Here is a 26717-nt window from a genome sequence, read left to right as displayed (position 1 = left end):
AGTAGTAATGCTTGTACCAAAGTGCATTTAATATTAATGCTTAAGAATTTTAGCAACCTTCTAAGTGAGTAACCTTCCTTAGTACAGGCAATTGCCTGAACACAGAAAATATAAGAATACCATATATTATTATTTTTTGTAAATATTGTGACAGCTACAATGTACAAAATATCACAATTATTAATACAATGTTTTTTGTTAGTTTTTTTACGTGCAATTTGCCCTTTTCTTAAGTTATAAAGTAGTTATAACAAAGAAAAACACAGAACAGTCAAAAATACTATATAATGGACTTAAATACTACAATGACTTACCTTACTACTTGAAAATTACATTGAAGGAAAATCAAAAATAACCTGAACAAGCGCACGATGACTACACTAACCGGGGCTGGTATTCCAAACGCTCTCGTGGCCGTATTATCTCGTGTATCTACATACAAAATACAGGAGAAAAACTGTTTTCTCGTACCACGCGAGTGGTTCAGAATAGCACCCCAGGAGAGACTTAACATGGCTAGATCTTATAATATTTCTTATATGACCCTAAAAATATTCTTAAAATTGAAAATAAATGTGTGTTGTTAATTGTGTGTTGTTCTGTCGCTGGTGCTAATAATTAGATACCTTATTATAAAAAGACGCAAATTTGATAAATTGCCTCTTCACTCCAAAACATTATTTATTGTAATATTTTTTTTTTGTTATTTTTGTTAATTTATTCCCGTATAAATGTTAATGATTTCTTTAATCACGTCTGTGTTTGACACTTTTTGATGAATTTTTTTTGTACGTTTCGTTTCTTTCCACAAGTGTTCTCTATTTTGTTTTATGATTTTTTTTTCTTTTGTTTAAGGCATTACCCGAAAAATAAATAAATTATGTACTGCAATGCATCGCCAATCATGTTTTCAACGATGGCGATGTTTTGAATTTAATTTATGTAAATTGTCTAAAATAAACGCGCCTTTGTCTTGTAAATTGGTCCGGCTAAGCAGTCACTACCCTGAACTAGGTTTTGTACCCTGTACCGAGTCTGGTGATCACGTGAGAATGAACCCATTCCTCTTGCTGGGGGAGTTGACCTGGTCTCTCGCACCCACACCACACCTCCGCGAGTGTCTCGGGCGGACGGACGTCTGACGGCCGAGGGGTGAGGTGGTGCAGGGAAAAAGTAGATACACCCCTACGGGGGTGCAAGTGAAAAATATAAACAAAATTCCCGAAAATCTCACTTTACATTTTTAAAATGTTTATTTGGGAACAATAATGGGTGAAAACTAAGAGGTAGAAATATTGACACAGCAAGGCCTAAAGTCGTGTAAGAAAATCTATTCTCAGTTGCTCAATCACCAATAACTGTCGACGTGATAACATCATCCCGCAACATTCGTGAACACCTAATATTAAATGTAAAAATATTTACGTTTCGCGACGTATAAATCTGCTGCGCAATCACATATTTGAATTTCACCGGTATGAATATGGAAAATATTCCAAAACTGCTGCATTTATTTATTAATTATTGTGCTATTTTATGCATTTAGCCGGCGGTTGGCAAGCCAAATGTCAAAAAAAGCAGTCGCAATAGTAATTGTAATTTTATTTTTTACTTTTTTTTATTAGATACTCCTTACTATTTTGCAAATGCGATATATAAGTATTGTTTTATTTTTTATAGTGAAAGCCGATTTTCCCCCAGTGAACTGTATTTATTTACGAGGAAAACAAAAAATAAACAAAAAAATAGCTCACACAAAGTCAATCAGTCTTCGTAGGTATGTTTTTATGTTATTGTTTTTTTTTTATTTAAAAAATACATTTTTTATTTACTAAAAGGTAACTTTAGTCGTTTATGAAGACATCTTATTTTTCGAAAATATGTATTTACCAACTTGTGCCAGAAACCCGACGGTATATACCTAGATGTAAAATAGTTTTTTTTAGTTTTGACTGAAATGCAATTTTACTAAGAAAGTTTACAAGAAAACTCAATATCTTACTAAGTTATGGCTTTACATATTAATTTTAACAATTTAAGCACTTACACAAATATTTTTTGATGGATTTTAAAAAGATTATAGGTTCCATGCACAACAAGTAAACCCCATGAGTATAGGGTTGAAATCACCCACGTCAGAGTGGGTAAGGGGAGGGAAGGAATCGATCCAGAGCCCCTCTCGTTATTCGGACGACAGCCCCTGAGCAGCTGACTTGCTAGACGTAGACTTGTCTACACTTCACTGACATCTAGCGACAGACTCAAAAACAGGAAATCTAAATACAGGCTATAAAAAATTCGGACCAAAGTACTTTTAAAAGCACCTTTGTAGAATTTAGATACTTGATGCATAATATATGTATATAAATGTATCATTTGTACTTATTCAACCTAGTTAAATAATTTTAGAATGATTTATTATTTGCTAGTCTAAATTTATGTGAATAAATAGATACCGAAAAATTGAGGTTCTTTTAAAATAAAGACTATATATGGTCCCAAGAAATTGGCGATTTTTTGAGTAAAACTAAATAAATAAATTACGTAAAAGAAAAAAATATGTATGTTCCATTTTCACTTAACAAATTAATATTCCTTTAATTACAAAATATGCAGTGTTTTCTATTAGTACCATTTAAAAAATAATAATTAATATAATTTTAACTTATTACTAAAGTATTTTGTATTCCTGGCTGCCCTTTCTATTAAATTTGTTCATTCGTTTAAAAAAAAACACCTTTAAATGCAACGATGTTTTCTTGTTGTTGCTTTTAATTTTGGAATTTAAATATTACCAATTTATTTTTTCAGGTCTCGCACCTACATTTCGTGACTTTAAGTAATTTTGTTTAAAGGGAAAAATCAAGGGTTAAAACTAGTATTTTTCTAAAAAAAATTCCGGTATATCTTTTTCATGGTAATAATGCAAACAACCCATAAACAATTGCTGATATATATTTTTTAAATACACATATTTTTTTTATTAACTACCTCAAAAAATAGCAGCTTCCCTTGGATAACACAATTTCGTATTTAATTAACCTTAATAAAATTATTTTTAAAATATTATTTTGTCAAATTTGATCTTACAATTTAAAAGAAATGTATGATTTTCATCACAAAATTCATAAATTTTATATTTTATTATTAAAGTACTTCTAAAATAAATATAGCCTATATGATTTAGATGTTTCTAGAATACTTTTTTTGTCACGCAACAAATATAGTATAATTATCCTCATTTCGTTTGATAATTTTATTTTTTTAAATTCCAAAAAGTGGCACAAATTAATTTTCGAATATTGAACCGGGTTGAAATTCAGCAAAAGCGTCGTAGGCTCACAAATTAGAGGTCCGAGCTTGATTTCTAGCAGAGGAACTAACTAAGAATATTCCCAAAATTAAAATAATTATGAAAATCTTAAAAGGAAGATACGTATTTTATGGACTCCCTGCTAAATCTATTTTACTTGTAAAACGCGTGATAAAATATATTGAATCAAATATCAAACAAATATTGTTTGTTTTTTATTCCTACAAAGAGTTGTTACTATTTTCACGAAGATTAATGGCATCATTTTAGATTTGAAATTGATTTATACGTTATTATTTGTGATTCTGAGAAGTTAATTAATATTTTTCACCTACGAAGATACAATCTATCATGATCGCTTATTTATTTGGAAGGCCAATAGACCAAGAACCCGCCATTGGGAATAAATTGGTAACTGCCAAATAATAGTAAAATTAATGTATCATTCTACCTACTTCTCATTGCATGTCAACCATGATTTACCTTAGTCCGCATTACGTGATGGGTTAAACAAGTCGAAAAAAATGCAGACTACAATGAGGAATTCCACTGTTTGCTATTTTTTTTTCTATCGGCTTACTATTTAACTAAGCAAAAATATCATCTTTTTTTGTGCGTTATTTACAAAGATATGATTTTTTAAAGTTACATTTATCAAATACCGCGCCAAATGACGGTAATCAGTGTGTCACTTTTCAGTAGTGACGTCACAAAACTGTTGGCGTTCTTACTTTCACTGACCTGACAAGAATCTATAGAATATTGCTTTGATTACTTTATTTAGTTGATCGCAATCGATGTTATGGTTGTTTTTACGAACGTTTCGATTTAGACAAACCTAGAAAGTTGACATAATCTCTGGTTGAAATGTCAAATTATACAAATTATACTCTTTTTTTCTATGGTCAAAACGTTGCAAGGGCTTTAAAGCGGAAACCGGAAATACTACACGTAGATGTAAGGAATGACGTCATTATGTACTATTTTAAAATTAATGCTATTTTTAACATTTTTTATTTATTTTTGCGTGCGTTTTTGAGATATTTCCATTATTACTCCATTTTTTTTAAATATTCACGTGTACACGAAAACATTTTAAAAATTTTATTCCGGGTTGGACTGGAATTCCTCATTGTCAAATAAATAAATCATGTGTATGTACATATGATTGCTTATTAAAATATTCACAAAAAAAAATGTAATTTCATTAATCTATTTATTTTCAAACTGGTAAATATATCATTTATAAAATAACTTTCTTATATTACCTCAAGTTTAATTATTATTAATAATTATTATGGGTAATTTATATAGCCTCATTTTTGTGAATAATTACCTCAAGGACGCATGGACGGTTGAGGTTTTTAGTTTCCAATAAGGAAGTTCAGTGGTTTTTTGTACATTTAAATTTATTTATTTATTTTTATTTGGGATAAAAACAACGGTTTTTACATATTTTGTATAAAAAAAAAGAAACATATGAACGAAAATTGTGAAAACAGTCACTAAAAAATTTCCACAGTGGTGTACGATATTGATTAAGTACATTATCGGTGTCAAAATAAAAGCGATTAAAAATTGTTAGGCACTTAGAAGTTGTAAATAAAATAAAAATACATATACTTATGTGCAGTTATAAAAATAAAGTTAATAGAAACAAGATAAATTTTAATTTAAAGAATAAGAAAATAAAAAAGTTATACAAAAATAATGTTAAAGGTAAAAAAATATAATAATGAACATACAAATACATACATCATTACTCACCTGGTAAAACTAAACGGGTGTACTGTCTATGAGGAATTTTCTATATTTCATATAAGAGAAATGAAAAATGTCTGCTTGACCGGAGAGAACCGTATTGTAATAATGACATGCTCTAAAGAAAAAAATTGTTAATCGAATTTTAAACTAAGCCATTTAAAGAAATATATATTTATAGTATTATCAGAGCTATGATTTTTTAAAGTTTTGTATTCCTGAAATTACTCCGTGGGTGACGACTCAAGTTCTCTTCCGCTTCTTCTCGGTCTGTTCTGCCGATCGATCCGTTGACTTACTGTAAACCGGAAATCTTTCACAATTCTCATGTCATTGGTTGATTCCTATGAACTAATGACGTCGTTCAAAGTAGTTCGTTTTTGTTTATATAAATGAAATATTTTTTATTATTTTTTTCACACATTTTTAAGAAACTTTGTTTTATAATTTAATGGTCTAATTTTTACCGTGCGCAAGAAAGTATTTTTTTATTTCCAATTTCCCGTGGGGTTTTTATTGCGATAGTTTTTAATAACAGATAAAAGCTAGATTACCTATAGCACGCCGTGTTGCTACAGAGCGCATGGAGGGTTGGATAAGAATAAATTAATATAATAACTGGGGTTGGGTATATAATAAATTAATATAATAAGATTGGGTTGTGGTCCTGTGGCTAGTGTCTCGGACTCACGGACCAAAGGTCTGTGGTTCGAATCCCACTCTACCCCAACTTGATTCCATTTTCTAATAGTGAGTTATTTACAACTCGTTGAAAATGGCCCTCAAAATTAAATATTTGGGTAAATCATAAGAACGCAAATATTTCTTTTTTAAAAAAAAAAAAAAAAAACAATACACGGTTTTTCAGGGCTAGACCGCGAAACTTCAGAGGAACATTTCTTATGGGTAAACTTTAAAAAAAATCCTTATTTTTTTTTCCAAAAAGGCATTAAAATTTTTTTTTTTTTAATATATTATCTTAAAATGAAGAAAATCTTTAATATCTCGGACAAGCATCCCTTCTGCAAACCCCTACTCTTCCCTGACAAAAAAAATCGATAAAAACATATTTGACCAACGAAACGATACGCACCAGACGCGGACAAGGGAAGCGGCCGGGTAAGAGAGGGGTAGGGGTTTGTGGAGGAACTGCTTGACAGAGAATTTAAAGGTTTAATACATTTTTAGATTACAATTTTTACTAGGATTTTTTTAAAGCTTACCATAAAGAATGTTTCTCTAAAGTTTCGCGGTCTGGCGCTGAAAAACCGTGTATACGTTTTCAAGAAATAACTGCTATAGGTAAAACTCATCATCATCATCATCGTTCCCTTTCCGCACCTAATGGTGCATAGGGCACTGCATTGGTACACCAATGGCAGCGTATCTTGATCATTTTTGTTACATGAAGGTAAGATGATCAGTCTTACGCTTCAGGTACCAGTCTAGGGACTATGAAATATTCTAGTGAGAAAACACCTCCTTAAATAAATATTTCACATCAACCATGTCGGGAATCGAACCCGAGACCTCTTGCATGGCAGGCTAACGCGCTGACCATTACACCACGAGGCCGACAAATTGGTAAAACTACTATAAATATTTATTTATCATTTCTTAATTTCTTATTTTTATTGATATCTTTCCAAACCTTGTTCACACCTTTGTGCATTTTTTTAATGAATAAAATATACTTTTATAAAAAAAAATCGAAATTTTTTTGTCGTGTCCATTTTTTATTTTTTTATGTCTATCATACTCCACTAGTGGACTTTATTTCAATTTAAAATAAAATGTATACCCATACTCAGGCCATTCCACGCGAGATTTTTCTTTGTTAATGCAATCTTTTTTTTGTATTTTTCAATTATGCATAACTTTGCAAATTGCAAAGAAAAATCCATCGTTTTATTTGTTTTTTATTTGGTGGTCATGTTCACATGATTAGAGTTGTTTGGTTGTTAATGCTGAATATCTTATGTATCTTTTAGTTTCCATTTGCAAAAAAAAACGTAAACCTTCTTTTAAAAAAACACATTAAAATTATGTACATGTCGACGGTCTAGAACAGCGTTTTCCAACCGCCGGTTAGCGAACCGGTCCGTTGAGATTTTCTGTCGGTCTGCACAAATACTCGTCGCCCATTTTGAAATTCCTCTACTAAAAAAAGCGTTATTTGCTATTTCTATACCTGATATATTATAATATTGATGTTTAATTAATAATATAATATTGAAATACTGCGTAAATAAACGTTTTTATACCTGCGTTACCGGTCCGCAAATTTCTAAATTTCCATCACGATGCATTTAAGGGGTAATATTTATTATATTATGATACATTACCTGTGTCACTCCAAAACATTTTTTGTATCCAATTTACCGTAGCACTGAACTTCCTCATTGTCAACATATATTTTTTTTAAAAAAATTTTCTGTTGTTTCTAGAAGTATCAATTCAAACAAGTTTACAATTCAACACATATCATATTCCATATTCTAAGCTACAATCGATAAACACTAATTGCTTAAATGATCTCCATCTAAAAATGAATGCATATCGTCAGTATTAATGCTTAAAAGTTGTATACTTGAGCGGGGGTCGACAATAATAGCTTATGAGTTTCGAGATCTTATCTTTAGTTTCGAGATAATAAATGTAAAATATGTCATTATATATTTTAATTGATTATATATTTTCCCCCCTAATTTATATAGCTTAACACGGACACAGCCTAAAATGCCATAATAAGTTCGTAAACTGTAAATAACATAAAATGAATGAAATTTATATTTGTATTTACGTCCAAATTGATACGTTATCTATGCTTAGAATGTAAAAATATGTACTACTAAATACCTTCAGTCCTTTGGCGGTTGAAAACATTTATTTATTTAAACTTCTAGTACAAAAATATATGCACTTTGACAGGCTTATTGGTAAAAAAATCTTTCAGCCAACCATAAAACAGACTGGTCAAAAATTGAAATGTAGTAAAAGTACAGTGTAGAGTGAGTTTCTATAAACCATACCTCAATTATGTTTTTGTATATTTATTCTTTTTCTATTGATTTCAATCATACTTTTGTTTATTTTAATGATATAGTTATTTTGTATATTTGACTATGTATGAATCTAAATTTATATAATTTATAATTTACATTTTAATATCTATGTCTGATTATTTATTATTTTTTTGCACCACAACAGGCCAGGAGGCCCAATTACAGTCGTGAACTACATCACAAAACACCCAGGCTTGAGAAAAATCACATTTTAATTTTTGTGTTCTCACCGGGAATCGAACCCGGAACCTTCCGTGCGTGAGTCAAGCGTCTTGACTACTGCACCACGGAGGCCGCCATCTTTTTTGAATTGTAATCTTTGGAATTTTATTATTTATTACTTATACCTTTTTTTCTGAATTGTTATTATATTGCATCACATGTCATTATATTTGAATCTGATTAATTTTACTATGTATTTTTTATTGTAAAATATTATGGCTTGACACGGGCACAGCCTAAAACGCCTTAGTCAAACGAACTTATAGTTTACTTATATTTAAACGAGTGTAATTTTGAATAAATAAATATAATATGTTAATCTTATTTATATATTATGTAGGTGCATATAATATGCATTTGTGTGTTCGTTTTGAATCAACATTCGCGTATTGTCAAACCTTATTTTATTGTTGTCACTATTTCGTATTTACTGCATTTTGTGGTTACCTACTGTATTGTATAGGACTCGTCGCACATTATTCATTCGATGTGTATCAGTTAAATTTAAAAAATAAAATCCTTTTTTTTTTTTTAGAATACGGTTTTGAAATTTAACATACATAAATTTAAAAAAAAAAAAAAACAATTTATATAATTTAGTCATTTGAATTTTAACAAAAAGGTTTCTAACTTTTTACTAAGCTCTTTATTGTACCATTTTTAATACAATTTACAAGTTTTAAGCAAATATATTATTTTCATACTTACGCACCCATACACACGCACCCTCTCCCTCTTTCATTCCCACACGCACATGTATCCTCTTCCTCATTCATTCACGCATACACACATTCACATACACATGATTACAAACGTCACACAAATACAATTACTAAACTTCTTTTCTTATATATTATGTGTCATTATATTTACAGTGGATTTTTTAAATTGGCTTTAGTATTGTTAAGATTTTTCTAATTATTTTGTTTATGTAATAGCTGTAAAAATCCCAAATAAAATGAAATAAATAAATAAATAATTCTTACTAATTTTCGAATAATAGCTATTTATAGTGGGCATACAGAGTTTGTTCATATAAGTTTATTCATAAAATAATTTCGTTGTAAACATTGTGTAATGATAAATGTGGTATCAGTCTGTAAGTTTGAAAGGAGACAGGAAGAGAATCCGGGAAAGAAAAGGATTTTAAAAAGTAAAGAGAGGTTAGGGTTATAAGGATATATAATATTGCCGTTGAAGAATCAGTGTTATTGTATAATGACTTGGTTCGCACCTTTATAACGTGCAAGTTGGTTCATTTAGAAATTTCTCACATAATTTCTCCAAGTTCAAACGTATCGCATTTCGGATCTTGCCAACTTTCATCTACCTGACGAGTACTCGAACCAATTCCAAGTAAAGCGAGTACTCTTATAAATCACTAAGTGTTGTGAACTAGATTCCAAATGCAGAAGCCAATCACGACACCGTTATATTCAGTTCTTCGTGAACAAAGAACGTCTTATTTACTGTTCCCAGTACTTGCCATAAACGCCCCGAGCTGAAGTCTACTGTCAGATTTATAATAAATATCATTTCATCATAACCAATACTGAATATTACCGTTTTTCTCGTTCAACAAAACCTGTTTTTATTTTTTCAGCAAATAACTAAATGTCAAGTCTTAGTCGATAAGTTTTTCTAAACTCATCCCCTACATTGTGCAATTGAGGACATCTTAGCGGGCATTTCCCAAACAGAATCAGAGAAGGGCACATTATAATGCGGAACAGTAAATTACAACAAATTGCATTTTGCACGTCTGCAGTTATTATTAAGTTGGATGCAGTTGCGTGAGCGAATGCACTATTTCAGTTTAGCCATCAGTCCTCCCTTTCCTCCCCTCGCCCCCTCGCCGCATACCTACACCCTCACTCACCATTCCACCATCCAGCAATCATGTTAGCTTCGTACATATTATTACTTTCGTACAGAACAATAAATCATTAAGAATAACAGAATATTCAAAATAAACTTTGGAAACGTGCGGTATCTTGAAAATGTTTTTGCAATTAAAGCCTCGATCGCGTATTCTTTATAAACTGGTTTCAAAGGATGGTTAATTATCATGTCTTAAAAGTGTTAGACGTTAAGACGCCACCCTAATACCTCCCCTCCCTTCCCTGCGAACCTAAGGGCGGGGGTGCCCTCCGAACTAGCTAAACAACAAGCAACTTTGTTCGACGCGTGTTACCTAACTTTATACATACCTGCGTCGACAATTAATTTAAGCTCTCATCATCAATCACGATCTTGTCTCTATCATCTCACGCGGAGAACGCGTTGAAGCCCGAAACTTCGGCGCTCAGCGCCCGACGGAGTAACGGAGGGATATTTATTATCACCTTACCCACTTATCAGTTTAACTAACGGAGTACTTTATTTTGCAGGCAAACAGCCTAGCTATGCTAGGGCTGGCGCAAACTGATGACGATGAAGACGACAACCACCTCTGTATCAAATGTAACTCCACCATCATCGGTCTCGACAACTATGTCAAGCACCGGAAATCGATGTGCGATAAAAACAAATTATCTCTTCCTCCCGCACTCAATCTTAGCCTCAAAACCATCAAATCTGAAAACATTCAACCGCATTCTCAGGACAGCGCCTGTCAAGAAAATCATCAAGGCGCCGATGTATTTTTTCAGTCACTGGAACTTCAGAGTAGCGTCAGACGAACGCCGATACCCGTTCCGACTTCTATATCTACAGGGGGCAAATCCGGAGCTGGAGTCCTCACGCGACGAGCTACCGCAGCGATGCTTTCCACGGGAAAGGACATCCATGGCTACTCGGATGGTTCTTGTAATATTGTCCCTCAAAAAAGAGGTGAAGACTGGATCGGAGGTCACAACCTCCGAGTGACGGGTACAGATGATAATCAAACAAAACTCATCAAAGCCGTAGCGAATATTTGCGAGACGGTCAAAAAAGATCATGTAAGACCTACCTTTTCTTTACTCGACTACAAGCATCACGACGAAGACTCCAATGAGGAATCGGAAGAATCTGATGACATAGACGAAGAAGAACATTTACACACTGGTGGAAAATGGAAACCGCCCGCTTCTCATACCGGAGGAAAATGGAAACCATTATTTAATACAAGAGACAGTTCCAGTCATTGGCCATCAACTAGTGCCGGAACTCCTGAACAGGATCACGCGGACGATTGGGAAGACGAGCATATGGGAGGGAAATGGAAGCCATTTATGGGTCAACCAAGCGATAGTCTCGGGAGACTTGAAAAAATACACGAATTAGAAGATGATGACGATGATGCGTACATGCCTCCACCCGGACACACTAAGGGTAAATGGATACCAGGTGCCAAAGATGGCCTTAAGGCGCATATAATGGACGCCACTGCTATACACAAAGATGGTGGGTCAGTTCAGTATTGGTGTGGACCTTGTAATCGTCGCTTGGGTTCCCGTTTGATATATGAAAAGCATTTAATTACTAATTTACATTTAAAACGCACACTTCCTGAAAAAGAGTTGGAGTTTTCGGGGACGTTGAAAAGTCGTTCAAATACAGTTATCGGAAAAAGAACTACAAAACCGTCTATTTACCTCAACGACTCAATATTTTTGCACACAAAACGACGAACTAGAAAATCTAAAACGGAAGAAATAAATCAACAATCCATTATAAAAAAGCGGCGACGCAGACCAACTTTATTCACTTGCTTGATATGCAAATATAGAGTAAAACCGTTTCTAGTAGGAAAACATTTGATTTCTCACTATCATTTTAGAAAAGCCGCTACTAACGTGGAGTTAAATAAAACACAGATATTAGAGAATATTTCTCAAATAATTTTACAATCGCCATTTCAGTGTAGTCCTTGTAAATTCTTCGCTAACTGGCAGGCGGAGTTTTTACAACATTGGCATTCAAAAGACCATAAAGATGTCACAGATAACCTAAACGGCCGGTTTTGGTGTTCATTTTGTAAATTCGAATCGGAGGATTCATCTTCATTTGACGAACACTTAATAGGGGCCGACCATCAGGAAGTAGTCGCGGCCATCAACAGATCGATGCCGATAATAATACGAAAAAGGTCTATAATAAGTTGCGGCAACTGCAAGAGGGAATTTCAATTTAATATTCAATTAAAGCGTCACGGAAAATATTGTCGCGGAAATAATTTATCGACGGCCTCCGATGAGTACCAAGGCAAGAAGAGTTGCAGTCAATGCTCCTTCACCTGCAAGTCTCGTGTCGGGCTCTCGAGGCACGTCAAGCAGCGACACGGTAGAAAGGTATATTTTTGTTCCGCTTGCTCCGCCGAGTTCACCAATGTATCTGATGCGCGAGCGCATAGAAGATCGCAATCGCATAGAATAAGGGAAACAGAAAAAAGAGTCGAAAAGGGGCTCGAAGAAAAGGATATTTCTAAAGCATGTCCCCACTGCGATGCACCACGATTTAGAAGCATAATCGAATTAAAACGACATTTACAAGAAAAACATCAAGATTCTTCCTGCAGGTAGTTATTTCAGACTAGCTTTACAAACATAAAATAAACATAACTTTATGTATTTCATACTTACTTTTTTTTCGTTCTAGTTGCCCCAAATGTGGAATGAAATTTACCCTCCCTCAAGAAGTGACTTGGCATATACGTCACAGAGCTTGCAGATTCGATACTTCGAATTTGACTCAATACTCCAACACTCAGCTCTGGAACTGCAGAATCTGTCCATTCGAAACTACCTCACACGCCGAGTGCATATTTCACGGAGTCCTCCACGGGAAGCCAACCGGGGAATATGAAGTCGGCTTGGTTGTCGATAAACCGCGCATGAAGTACTCTTGTCCAGTTTGTCACAGATTGTTCTTAAAGCATTCTCTCCGGTGTCACCTCAGACAGCACACCAACGAGAGACCGCACGCGTGTCGGGTATGTGGAGCCACCTTTTCGAGGAAGAGCAACTTAGTTTTCCATACGAAGAGATCACACTCGGATCCCCGGCCACCGGAATCAATACCTAAACCAGACATTGACGAAAGTCTCATCGGCGCGGACGCTCCGAAGCCCTTCCTTTGCTCAGTATGCGGTGTCGGATTCACTAAGAAGTAAGTGCTATAATTTATATTGAAATACTTTCTTTATTAAACTTTAATATGTGTATCTGTTTCTCGTAATATTAAATTAATAATTTTATTGGAATTAAGCTTCATTTCATTCGTAGATAAACATAAAAGTAATCGACATTCTCGAGGAATTTCCGATTAGACATTTCTCTCGCGGAATGGCGCAAGCGTCGGGATATTTTATTAATATAGCGGGTCACCGCAGTATTTACAAGTGCGCGATGCATTTGAATCGCACCGCAGTGAAATGTCAAGAAGTCACAGAGACGGACTCTTTAGACCGTGTTTTCTGTTCCCTGCTCCCTACTCCCTGCTTTCTGCTCCCTGTTCCCTGGCACATACCTTCAACTACTAGTATCGCTGCTATTAACTCCCGCGTATGCCCTCACTTGTTTCCTTATTGGACCCCGTATTATTAGACATTAACTATTATCTCCACCACTGACTTCATAAGGATGAAAGAATTCAGTTCAATTTTTTTTCAATTCATTTATTTTAAATATCACAGATACATTACAAAAATATATTCAATACGCACATATTATAAAAAATATAAAAAATACACGAAAGAGACTCATGTCAAAGTAGTAGGAGAATCCTGCTCCGGAAAACCCCTTCGGATACATGGAACAGATCAATATCCAGAGCGATACTGTTCAGCATAGCGGTAGCCCTTCCAACAGGCATAACCATAGGCAGGTTGGTCCTGAATATCGGAATATGAAACAATCTATGCTGACGCTGTCTTAGATAATTATCAGGAACATACAAACCAGTGCTCATCATAATTTCAGAATTATCGATTATACCGCGCAACAATCGATAAAAATGTGTAGTCAAATACACATTCCTGAATGTGACATAAAACGCGTTTTAAAATAGGAAAAAAAGTTTTTTTAACATTTATTTTTATCTAATAAAAAAATATGTTTTTATATACCTAAAGTATCATTAATTGAGCAAAAAAAGCAATATTTTTTTACTTATTTCTTTTTGTTCTGTCAATGGAATCATTTTATTATATTTTCATGTATCGTTTAATTATATACGGGATTGAAGTTCAATTATTGTTGACAACTGGTGGCTAAGAAATTCCTGTATTCAAAATAAACTTTTATTTATTATAAGTTTGGCGCGATCTAAATATAGTTAATTTTTATATAAATTTGAATATACATAATAAAAATTTAACAAAAAAAAATAGGAATAACGTATTTGATATAAATTATAGAATAAATCAAAAGTAAATATTTTGTTTTGATCACAATACGATCATCCCATTTACAACTCATTGAAAATGCCCCCTAAAATTAAAATATTTTGGTGAATCATAGAAAAGGCAAATATTTATTTTAACCCTAAGAGCACTTGTGCACTGCCGTCTCCTTTGATTTGACGCAAATAGCAAATAACGCGGATAAGCAACTCTCATAATATTACTATAGAGTAAATTCTAAGCATTCATTCGTTTAGTCGGTCGCTGGTAATAGTTTATATCTCTCGATTCTGTATGCAGTGACATAATTTTACCTAAGATGTGATAAAAGGCTCGCTGCGGTGGTAACTGCGAGTGGGTGCTACGCCCGCCGAGGGGCCGAGGGGCTCTCGGGGGCCGTAAGTCATGTCGAGTAAATGTCAACACGGAGGTTTGTATTATTTTCCTTCAGCTATTAATCGCTCGCATACTCCGCAATTTATTCCGAGAACTTGAACATCACGTCATGTTCGAAAGTTTTATGCATGTTTATGAGGAACGCGGACTGTATGCACTCAAATATGAATTTTATATGCAAATTGCGAATGCACTATCCGCCTCGGCTGCAACTCGGGGTCAGATGACTCGTTTCGTCATTTAGCGCGGACTTTTTAAGTTCGTATTTTGCTACAGGAATCCGCAATAATCCTCCCACATTACTAGCAATATCCACATATTCCCCCTAGAGTGCGTATTACACTTATCATTCTCCTATAATGCGACCGGATTCAGTTTTATGCCATTTGATTCCATTACGCACGTAATGAGGAATAATCCTTCAGCCGTCTTATGGAAATCTTAATGAGTAACAAAACGATAAAATAATTCTTCATAACGACGCAGATTACTTTGTAAGATGAAACATTAAATTTTACTACTGTACTTATTTCCATAACTCTTGAACAACACAACTTTGTACAAAAAATTAAGATTTTATGGAGAGTTTTTAGAAATTATAATTTCAGTGCCCAAACACTATTTGAATGATAAAGGTTTTTTTATCGTTTAATTTGTATTTTATTGTTTTATGTAGAAGTAAATACTGAAATGAACAATGGTTTATAATGTTATGCATAATTTAAATCTACTAATCCCTATTCATAAAACAATTTTAAAGATAGCTAGATTATTTTTATTTGTTTATTATTTACGTATACATTTTTTTTAAAACATTTTTTTAATTAATTTTTTTTATTGCGGTACTCACCAAGCCAATTTAAATGGCTTGTCAGTAAAGATCCTTCACGTGAAAACATATGATCACACTACATAATTGTATAATGAAAATTACTACCAACTTAACTAAAAATCCAAATAAGATAACATAGATGAAAATAATCTAATTGACAATATTTCAATACAATTAAATATCCTAATCAACCAGCATTTTCAGTAAAAATATTATGAATAAGTCATTCGATCGGGATTAATCATCTGTATATTTTCGTTATTTTTTACTATTGTTCATCTATACAGGATGTTCTTTAAACCCTGTCACATCCGAAACCAGGATGATCAGTATGGGCAAGAAGACATATTAGCATATTAAAAATATATTTAGAACAGAGTAAATTTTTAAAAATAAAATATTTTAAAAAAACAAATGGTTGCTAACTTCTGCAAGGGAAAAGCGAGGGGGCGCGGTCGCGCGGTTGGTGGTGTATCAGACTCCTCCTTCTTTTCGTTTCTCCCCTGCAGAAGTAAGCAACCTCAGAAATCATCCTTCTTAGGATGGATTGCCTTAATAAAATTTTTTAAAAGTAAGCAACCATTTGTTTTTTTAAAATATTTTATTTTTTAAGATTCTAGTCGTTCTAAAAATTTATTTTCATGTGCCAATATGTCTTTTTGCTCATACTGATCATCGGGGTTTCGGATGTGACAGGGTTTAAAGAACACCTGTATATTAAAATCTGACAGAAAAATTCACCTACATATTTCCATATTATCAAACCGCAAACATGGAACGATTTTTATAACGCATAATTACAATAAACATTACTTTTGTATTGTTTTTATCGGTACGGACTGCAAATAACCATATTGCTACTTAGTATATCGATCAACTGATTACGGGATATAATTTAACGATTCGGTTATAGGGAGAACTGTTCTTAATGCAATCAAATTAATTATAACAAGTTCCAAGTGGCATTTCTTGTGATAACTGCTCCAATCTCTAATTGACTTCACTCGGTTCCGAGGTGTTGTGAAGTGCCGCATAAATTGGAACATAAATATTATGTACACGAACTGTGTATTGGTCGTTCCTTATAACCTGATCTGGTAAATTATGAATCCACTTCTGATTACTAAGCTTTTTGTCCTCTTATCTAATGTCATGTCTAGAGATGAATCTACCGCAAACGGAGATATTTCATGATTCGTCTCACGGATCGAGATATATCACAATCTGCCCATGATTATTTATTTTTATTTTTTCAAGAATTAACGGTACAAGTACCTTTTACATTACATACATACATAAGTATTTACAGTGGAGTATATACAGTAACAACTTTTTCAATGCTTACTTAGAAAGAACATAATTAAAATATTGATTCCACACTAAAATGTTTTACAAGTAATTGTTTATAAGCTGGAAATTTCAATAAAAATATGTCACCTAAATCCGAATGTTTATTACCCAGCGCATGTAGAAGATTCAGTACTGAATTGCTAGAATATATTGAGATATGATTGTTGCAGTGATAAAGTTGAACTAGCCTAGTCACTCTAACTGGTACTTTAAAACCAATGAGGGCCAAAATTTCGGGGCTGTCCAATACTGAATTAACGATTATGATAAAATGATGATTAAATAACTTCACCGGTAGTTCTGAGGCATGTTTACTAGGTATTTTCGTATAATTTTTATGTTAAAATTAAATTTATCCCCTACTCTACAAAGCCATTGCATGTATTCTATAATATTGTTCCTTTCTTTTGCACTAAAATATTATTGTATCGCTTTTGACTTGTGCTTTTTTAAAACTTCAAAAAGACTATGCCATCAGAATCCCTTTGCAAACGATGTTCTCCTTTTTCTTACTGTGCTAAAATAATCTGCGCGTTCCGGTGCTGTGTAGTCAATACACGCAAAAATGGAGCATTTAAAATCTAAAAAAAAATACATTTATGAGAATTTGCTCTAATCAACTATATTTGAAGTCAAAAGTGATCATATTTGAAAAATCATCATCATCATCATTCCCTCTTCGCACCTAGTAGTGCATAAGGCACTGCATTGGTACAGTAATCACAGCGTATCTTTGTCTTTTTTTTGTTACATGAAGGTAAGATGATCAGTCTTACACTTCAGGTGCCAGTCCAGGGACTATTAAATATTCTAGTGTAAAACACATTTTTCATAATCAGTATTTCATGTCAACCATATCGGGGATCGAACCTGAGACCTCTCGCATGGTAGGCAAACGCGCTGACCACTACACCACGAGGCCGACATCGGCGGCCTCCGTGGTGTAGTGGTCAAGACGCTTGACTCACACACGGAAGGTTCCGGGTTCGATTCCCGGTGAGAACACAAAAATTAAAATGTGATTTTTCTCAAGCCTGGGTGCTCTGTGATGTAATTCACCACTGTAATTAGGCCACCTGGCCTGTTGTGGTGCAAAAAAAAAAAAATGTAAAAAAAATGTAAATTTAAAATTTAAAAAATAAACAATAATAGGCAATTGCCAAATCAACTATAATTGAAGTCAAAATTTATTATATTTAAAATGTAGTCTCTAAAAACATAAAATAAACATTAGGTAAAGCTGACAGCGTGAGTAAATGGACCACCCCAAGCGGAGCTCCGAGAGCAGCTGGCCTGCGTCACGCATGAAATTGTCTCTTTCTCTCGCGAATATATCTATCGCATCGAAAGTGAGACGTAAACAGTGTTTGAGACAATTGTATATTCGTTTTCTTTTGCTTCATCGCAGCGACAATGCGACACATTAGTAAGCTTTCGATTATATATGTGATTTATCTTCATTTTACGATAAAACGTTTTTTTCTGTGCCCAATAGGCCAACATGTATTAATTATTTCAATCGATACATAATGAAGGAATGCCGAAAATCTTAACCCAATATTTATTACTTTTACAGAGTTAGATACAATGTGTACTAGCCTCACATCACCGGGAAGAGAGAGTTAACTTTATGTTACAAAAATATATTTTAAAATACATGCATTTCAATAAAAATATCGAGATATACAATTTGATTATCTATTTTTCTCGAATGCATAAAAATACTGTGTGTTTAGTTTTTAATTACAAAACTACGATTTCTTTATTTTATAAAATTAGAGAGATGTGTTTATCAAGTGTTGTATTCTATGAAAACTCATATGATATCATAGCCTAATTTGTTTTGTATAAATTACTTAAGCACTTTATAGTATTAACAAACTTGAAGATACCCATTTTCTGTGTCCGGAAGGATAATGAATACAGTTATGCGTGTAGAATATAATCCGGATCCTAGGCAAGTTTTTTATACTCCATGGCTATCCTCGTATAAAAATCCTGAAAAGGAAAATCGGGAAGAGAAAAGCTTATCGTAAATCATACGAATTTGACTGAACATAGAAATAGGAAATAGCACTAGAATCCTAAATGACTGATTTCGACTCGATTGCTTCTCTCGGGTAAAACACCTGAAAAGTAAAATCGAGTGTAGTCCACCTCACAGTGTAGTGGTTGGCCCGTTTGCCCACTATGCTTAAGGTCACAGGTTCGATCCTGGGAGGGTCGACACAAAATATTTGTTTATTAGATGGTTTTATTCTGCAATATTTCACGGTCCCTGGGCTGGTACCTGAGGCGAAAGACTGATCACACCTTACTGTAATAGACGATCGCGATACGCTGCATTTACTTAACAAATGTAGTTCCCTATGCACCATCAGATGTGGGTAATGGTTTGATAATGATAGTTTTTTGTATTATTTTTTACGTTTGTAGTTTTTATCTTTTTTTTTAAAGTAAGAAATCGGTATGCCTCTATTTTAGAAGCCTGTCATCAGGTGGGAATGAGAGTGTATCAAAGGAAGTTACGAAAAATCCACCACAACACTTCGACCAATTGAGAAAATATATTTCTTTGTTTTTTTTTTGCAACTGGCTGGAATCGAACCCGCGAACTCCACCACGACGCCTTTCTTATTTTTAAAATTAATTAATATGTTTGAATATAAATTAATTAACTTTTTTTATTAATTAAAATTTTAATTGGTTCACTTGCAGACCGGATATAAGTATCTGTGACCTAATATGGTTACTTAATCTATGTCCGCCCCCAAAGTGAAGCATAGTATCCACGAAATATCTCTAGGGCTCTTTGTCTGCGCCAACTCCCATGTGTCCTCCCAAGTCAGGTCCGCGACCCGTAGTTCAGACATTTGTCGACAAACTCTCAGCCATGTACGTCCAAGACCGCGAGAACCTGATGCTTCGTGAAGTAGGCAAGCTTGGTTAAGGCTCTGTCATGAAAAAACGATTTAAATATGCTACGTTTGCGTACCTACCAATGCAGTAAGAATTATGTATGTAGATACATGGGAGCTCCTACCTTGTTAGAGGTGACAGAAGAAAAACGATGTTGTTATTCGATTGTATTTGTTACATCTTGGATAAACAGACTAACTGCTCGAGTACTAAACTGAATTTTTCTAATAAACTAACTGTACTTGGGCTACATGCTGAAACTGACTGTGTAACTAAGGATGTTCGTATGCTTTTTCCCTGGCTGTCAGCAATTTGATATTCGCGCGTGTCTGCGATTTGTCATTAGTAATTGAAATTGATTTGACTGAATGACACTATCCATTGTACTTCCCTTTACTTTACTAAGCATCATTAGGCGTGGAAAAAGAATGGTGATGATGATTACATTTTTAATTCAAATCAAACATTCATAATTTCTTCTTCTTTTTTGCACCACAACAGGGCCAGGAGACCCGATTACAGGAGTGAATAACAGTACAGAACACTTGAAAAAACAGTTTTTTGGTGTTATCAGCGGGAATCAAACCGGGAACTTTCCGTGCTCAAGTGTCAAGTGCCTTAGCCATTACACAACAAAGGCTACCAATTGTTTATTACTTATTGTAGTTTTATTTTTATTTATCAATTAAAGGTTGCAATTTATAATTTAGTTCGTCGAGTATCAATATTCGTTTGGCGAATTGTAATTAATTTAAGGATATTAGCAAAGCTGATCGAACGATCTTCCCTTCTGGAGATTCGCGAATATACTCGAGAAGTATTATCCTGGCAGATGGCATATTCCTGCACCTCCCACGATGAAAACAGAACTGAATAAAATTAACATTCTTGAATCAATTAATTCCTTCATTATTATTAAGGCGACCGATCTCCATCTTTGGCAGATCAGCGTCTTAATGAATCCAATAACTTTGAATCAATTTGATATTAATTATCTTAGAAAAGTCGTCCAATCATTTGCTATTAATCGTGTTCTTATCGTTTTTTTTCTGACACGATCTTTTATTTACATTATATTGTGATTGAAAATGTGATTTTTCTCAAGCCTGGGTGTACTGAGCTGTACCGATGTAATTGGGCCCCAAGGCCTGTTGTGGTGCAAAAAATAAATTAAAAAGATTTATTTACTTAAATTATAAAAATATTATATAATACAAAAAAAGCTGGAAACTTCATTTTGTAAAAAACAAAAACTAAGTAGGTACAAAAAAAGTCCAAAGGTGCCCGTTAAAAGGCGAATGCATTAAAAACAAAACAAACAAACTGTAACGCCGTTTCTCCGTAGGGGCAGGCAGAGTAGAAAAAAATATCACTATCTTTGAATACAGAACTCCTTTTTTCCACAATTATATTATTCTCATGCCCGCACGCCAATTATTCCGACTTTTGACATGTCCATCTTAGTGTTTGCTGGCCATGTCTTTCTCGTTCTTCCTCATTTTCTGCATTCTCATTGAAAATCTCTTTAGCCGCTCTTTCACTGTCAATTCGCTCAAATTTGTTGAATTCGATCATGTCAGATTGCATAGAGTTGTATTGCATAGAACAGTAGTTTTCAACCTGTGGGTCGTCAAAAGTAAAAAGTAAGAGACGAGTAACAACGCGCTACAACTATAGAGATGTCATTTTGCCCAAAACACTGGCATAGAACAAAAACGTTGCAAACTTTTGGTTTTCAATTTAACAACAAACGTGTAACGGACGGTTGCGTCACTGTGCTTGCAAATCTCGACCTGAGTACCTACGGCTTGTTGTTTTGCTGTAAACTTCTTGATTGGTAATCCTAGAATGATTTTTGTCTGTTTTGGCGACTCAATAAAATAAAATATTTATAGTTTATTATTCTGAAAATATAAGCGAATATTTTCGAATTCATCTGTTATTTAACTCCAAACTAGAAAACTAATCTGAGACTTTGCCTAGTTCTAGTAGGTGAAATAATAATTCGGAAGAACTTCAACCACACCAGTAGAAGTTTTGGCTATTTTACTTCACAATTTTGTTTTACTTTGGCGGCCTCCGCTTGACTCTCGCATGGAAGGTTCGGGGTTCGATTCCCGGTGAGAACACGAAAATTTTATGTGATTTTTCTCAAGACTGGGTGTTTTGTGTTATAATTCACCACTGCAATTGGGCCTCCTTGTCTTTTGTGGTGCAAAAATAAATAAAAAACGTAAAAACAAAATAAAATCAACGGATGCATGAATTGAAGAAATATGACAAAAATACATAGACAGAATTATGATTATTATACCGTGTAAAAAGTGATCATTTTAATCAGCCAATAACCGCTCTGTAAATGCGTAGAGTTCCAGATTTCCTTCCCAAGAAAGTTTTCCATCAACCTTGAATTATTTATTTATTTGAATTACGCGCCTTTCGGGAAAATTCTGTTGGTATAAAATTAAACGTTATTTGTTTTCTGGTGTATTTTTAGACTCGCGATAAAATAATTTTTATGTGTCTCGTCGCATTGGTGCATAAATATGTTGAACTATTAACGCAAGTCAAAAGGCCATGTGTATATCGCAAGAGACGGAAATGTTACCGTTTGAGTTATTACAACTGAATTTCTGTCAATCTGGCTGTTAGGAAGATGGCGGCAGATCCTCGCCGGAAACTCATTACGGCTCCTTTGATGATAGAGCTCCCGTGAAGCCGGTGGCAAGTAGCGAGAGTTAAATGTTAGTCTCGCAAATAAAGATGCAAGAAGATCGGTACATGGTGATAGCGTTGTGCGAACCGCGTGGTGATCTGTGCGTAATTCTTGTTAACACGTGCGAATTTCCATACAACCGAAATACACACGCCTTAATTTACGGTATCTCTGCTTTTATAGGTTGATGAACAAGCAACGGCTCTGCTCGGAAGTTAACTGAGATTTAATTATAGATTCATTCAAGCCGATGAGATCAAGTTGGTTCATACCTTCTCTTCAAATGAATCCGTTGAATGAAATTATGTGCTTCGGAATGTGAACTTAAACACTTCAAACGCGAAAATTCCATTACATTCTAATGTGAATAAGTTATTCGGGTTGTTTTGTGTTATTTTTGTAGGTGGCTCTGTGTAAACAAGTATGCGTCATAAGCATTGTATATTCATATTTGCTTTTCTCAGATCCTTGGAAATTCGTTTAAAGGCACGTTTACACTGAGGTAACTTCTGGACAACATGTGACATGCGTGGGGTTGCCATCCGTCCCGATGTATCGGGACTGTCACCGTTATTAAGCCCTCTGTCCCGACGTCCCGGCGAAACCTTTAATGTCCCGATTCAAACTTATACGGTGCAGCAACGCAGTTAACTAACAAAATATCTTCCCCGGCTTACTGACTACGAAAGAGTGAATTAGGTGGCAAATGCTTTCAGCAATTTATTTGTGTAAATGATTTCTTAGAGGCGCAAAGCAGCCAGCCATAGAAAAGTAAAACTGAGATAATAGCACTTTTGTAAAAAAGGTGAATAATCGAATCTATATAACAGTTGGAATGTTTTTGACTTTAACAAATGATAAACAATGAATACACCAGTTTTTTTTACATTAAAAACAAGAATCTAATTATGTATTTAACCAGTTGTAATGATTTTTAAAGTACCGTAAGATTTTTCTAGTGCCATGGGTGTTTTCTGGAAATTGAAATACGCCATTTTGTGCTCGACACAATTTCCAGAAGATGATTAATACCGTTTTTTGTATAAGAGCGGCCTGGCTGTTTTTAGAAAAAACATAGAATAGACCTTACTACACCCAATAACATCAATATCTATTTTTTTTTAAATTGTGAACTGGCTGCTTTCTGCATAACTACGTTCAACTTACCTCGATAGGATGGAAGTCGAAAGGTTCTGTGGAAAAAGGGTGGATTTATTTTTGTCAATTAGTAAAATTATACGTGTAGGTATTTATAATCAATTTCTGCTCATAACTCCATGGCGGAATAAGTAAAATCATTGATGTCGACCTAGTGCAGTAGACCAATGAAAGAAGTTACCCGCTGCCAGGGACTCTAGAATCAATATTTCAGTATCAAGTTGTTGTTAGATGACTTGCACTTGGTTTCTACAGGTACGAAAAAGGGAAAAAGAACTGCTCTAAGTAAAATCATCAAAAAAATATGTTCAGCAAGTACTTCTTCCGCAAAAAACACCACATCAAATTTAAGAAAAATATTTTTATTATATTTTTGAAAATTCAATATAAAACGGCTTTTTTTGCTACTACATCTCTCCTTTAAGAACGTCATGCGGTACTGACGCATGCGGCAAGGAGTATTCCAAGCAAAGCAACACGCTGCGGCATGTAGCAAGTATGATGACGCATGCGACTTGTTGGGCCGTGTCGTCAAACGCATGTGCCACTGTGCGACAAAGATTCAGCATGTCGTACGATGTTGCCAGTATTCAAGTGGTAATGGATGAGTGCGGCAAAAAACAGGCGACATGGAGTGATATATACAGAAAAAAACCTTATTTATTGAAGACTACCATACTTCACCGGAGTTGTGGAACGACAAAAGTGCTTCATATATAGAAAAAAATGCAAAAAGTGTCAAATTAAGACTACTTGCTACAAAGGACGAATGTTTTGTAGTTGAAATAAAAAAATCATGAATTTGAGGTTTGCTTTTCATCGGAAACGTAAAATGATTATTAAACCGGAGAGGACTGGTATCGCATCACGACAGTTGGTGCCTGCTTTTTTCACCCAAGGAGTGACCTTTTTGAGGTGATAGGTAGACAGTCAAAATTCTGCCAGCTCATATGTGTGAAATTTTTAAACAACCTACGACCATTTAAAATAAGTTTTTTTTTTTAATCCTTGCGATTTTCACTACTTTGAACAAATAAATCTCTGATCCACCACCTAGGCTTCTTCATTTTTGTCTTTTATTGCCGATTGCGAGGATCAAATAACTGCTGCCGACATGAAGCACACTACTGGCAAACAGACGTTGAATACCTTGAAATGCTTTTGACTCGTGGTACAAGCAACGGCAACAAGCAAGTGACAACTGGCAACAGATTCTTGGATGACATTCGACTTGCGACAAAGTATAAAGACGCGCGGCAAGATCTAGCGACAAAATAACACGTGTAGCATGATACATGTTGCTCATTGTTGCCTCGGCGGAGACTTAGCTAAATTGTGCAAGTGTGCAATCTAGGTACGTATACTAGATCTGGGCTCGTATTACAGTTGACATGGTTTTTTTCAATCGTCTATAAAGTAAAATCTAATTTTCCGTATGAAAAATTTAAGATTCGAATATAATAATTTTAGAAACATATCAAGTTACAGATTTCCGAGGCAGATACTTCGAATGTTCAAACAAATATAGGAACACATTTCTACTCAGAAAATTAAATTTTACTTCATAGACAATTATTGAAGAAAACTCTTTTGTGAAGTTGTGAAATAAACCAGTCAATGATAGGTCATATGCCATGTTAAAGCATAGGCTTCCATATTCCCTAAATGTTACTAAATATTTGTATGTAACCACTTACCGACTTTTCTATGTCTACCGATTTCGAGACGTACATGTCTCTTCGTTAGGACACCAATCAAACCAACATGCAAAACCCACTATACACCTTCCTTTGATCAATAATCAAACAGCCTTTCAATATAGTCCATTGTACGATGTTACATTGTAATGATCATTCTATACCTATTGAACTTACGTCCCTCCCTCTTTTTTTTATATTACTACCCATTTCTCTGTTACTATTTTTAGTAATTTATTTGTACTTTTACATTTTTTGTATTATTTTTTTTAAACCGAATAATGTTCCCTCACTGGGGTGTTCCGTGACTAGGGAAATTTCCCTACTATTTTTCCCACAACATAAAATATTTTCATACCCCAATCAGTGCATGTAAGGGTTGCTTATTAAAATGCATGTCGCGTTGGTTTTATATTTTTGTGCAACAACTAAGTTGAAGGTGTATAGTGGGTTTTTCATGTGGTTTACTTGGTGTCCTGACGAAGAGACTGGTACGTCTCGAAACCGGTAGACATAGAAAAGTCAGTAGGTGGTTATTTACAAATATTCAATAACATTTAGTAAAATGTTTAACCGCAAGTTATTGGTTTAAATATTAATAATATTCCGAATTCCTTTTCTCAAATATGTTTTTCCCTTCTGTTGCCATGTTTTTCAAAAATAACCATTAACTTCCCATTGTAATCGTGAATCTAAACAACAAAATACCTTTTTTTAATAATTGTGCGGTCCCCAAGTCCCAAAAATAATCCCAAAATCCGGTTGATAAATGCGTGTTTGATAGCAATAATTATTGCCAATTACAATATTTTTAAATCAACAATATGAATACATTCGGTTGGTAACATAAAGCTCTTTCCTAGTTGAGCGTTTATTTAAAAAACAAATTTAACCATATAATTATACTTTATTTTTCCACATCCACTCCGGTGAAGCATGTGGAATACTCAGGCTACAGAAAGA

General features: G+C 34.2%; 1 protein-coding gene across 1 annotated transcript in view; it reads left to right on the top strand.

Annotated features, from left to right (window-relative positions):
• The window catches only part of LOC148271772 (uncharacterized), a 93551-nt gene that overhangs the window by 6348 nt on the left and 60486 nt on the right, over positions 1–26717 (top strand). The window contains exons 2-3 of the mRNA XM_088240953.1: positions 10752–12862; positions 12943–13452. Coding sequence (XP_088097079.1) covers positions 10767–12862; positions 12943–13452 — 2606 coding nt within the window. The 5' untranslated portion in view covers positions 10752–10766. The remainder of the gene's footprint in view (positions 1–10751; positions 12863–12942; positions 13453–26717) is intronic.

The sequence above is a fragment of the Micrasema longulum genome, unplaced genomic scaffold (assembly GCF_059751315.1).
Source record: "Micrasema longulum isolate JH-2025_06_02 unplaced genomic scaffold, ASM5975131v1 h1tg002659l, whole genome shotgun sequence".
NCBI lineage: Eukaryota > Metazoa > Arthropoda > Insecta > Trichoptera > Brachycentridae > Micrasema > Micrasema longulum.
Note: the sequence above shows the minus strand (reverse complement) of the source record. Positions and strands in the feature narration are given on the sequence as shown.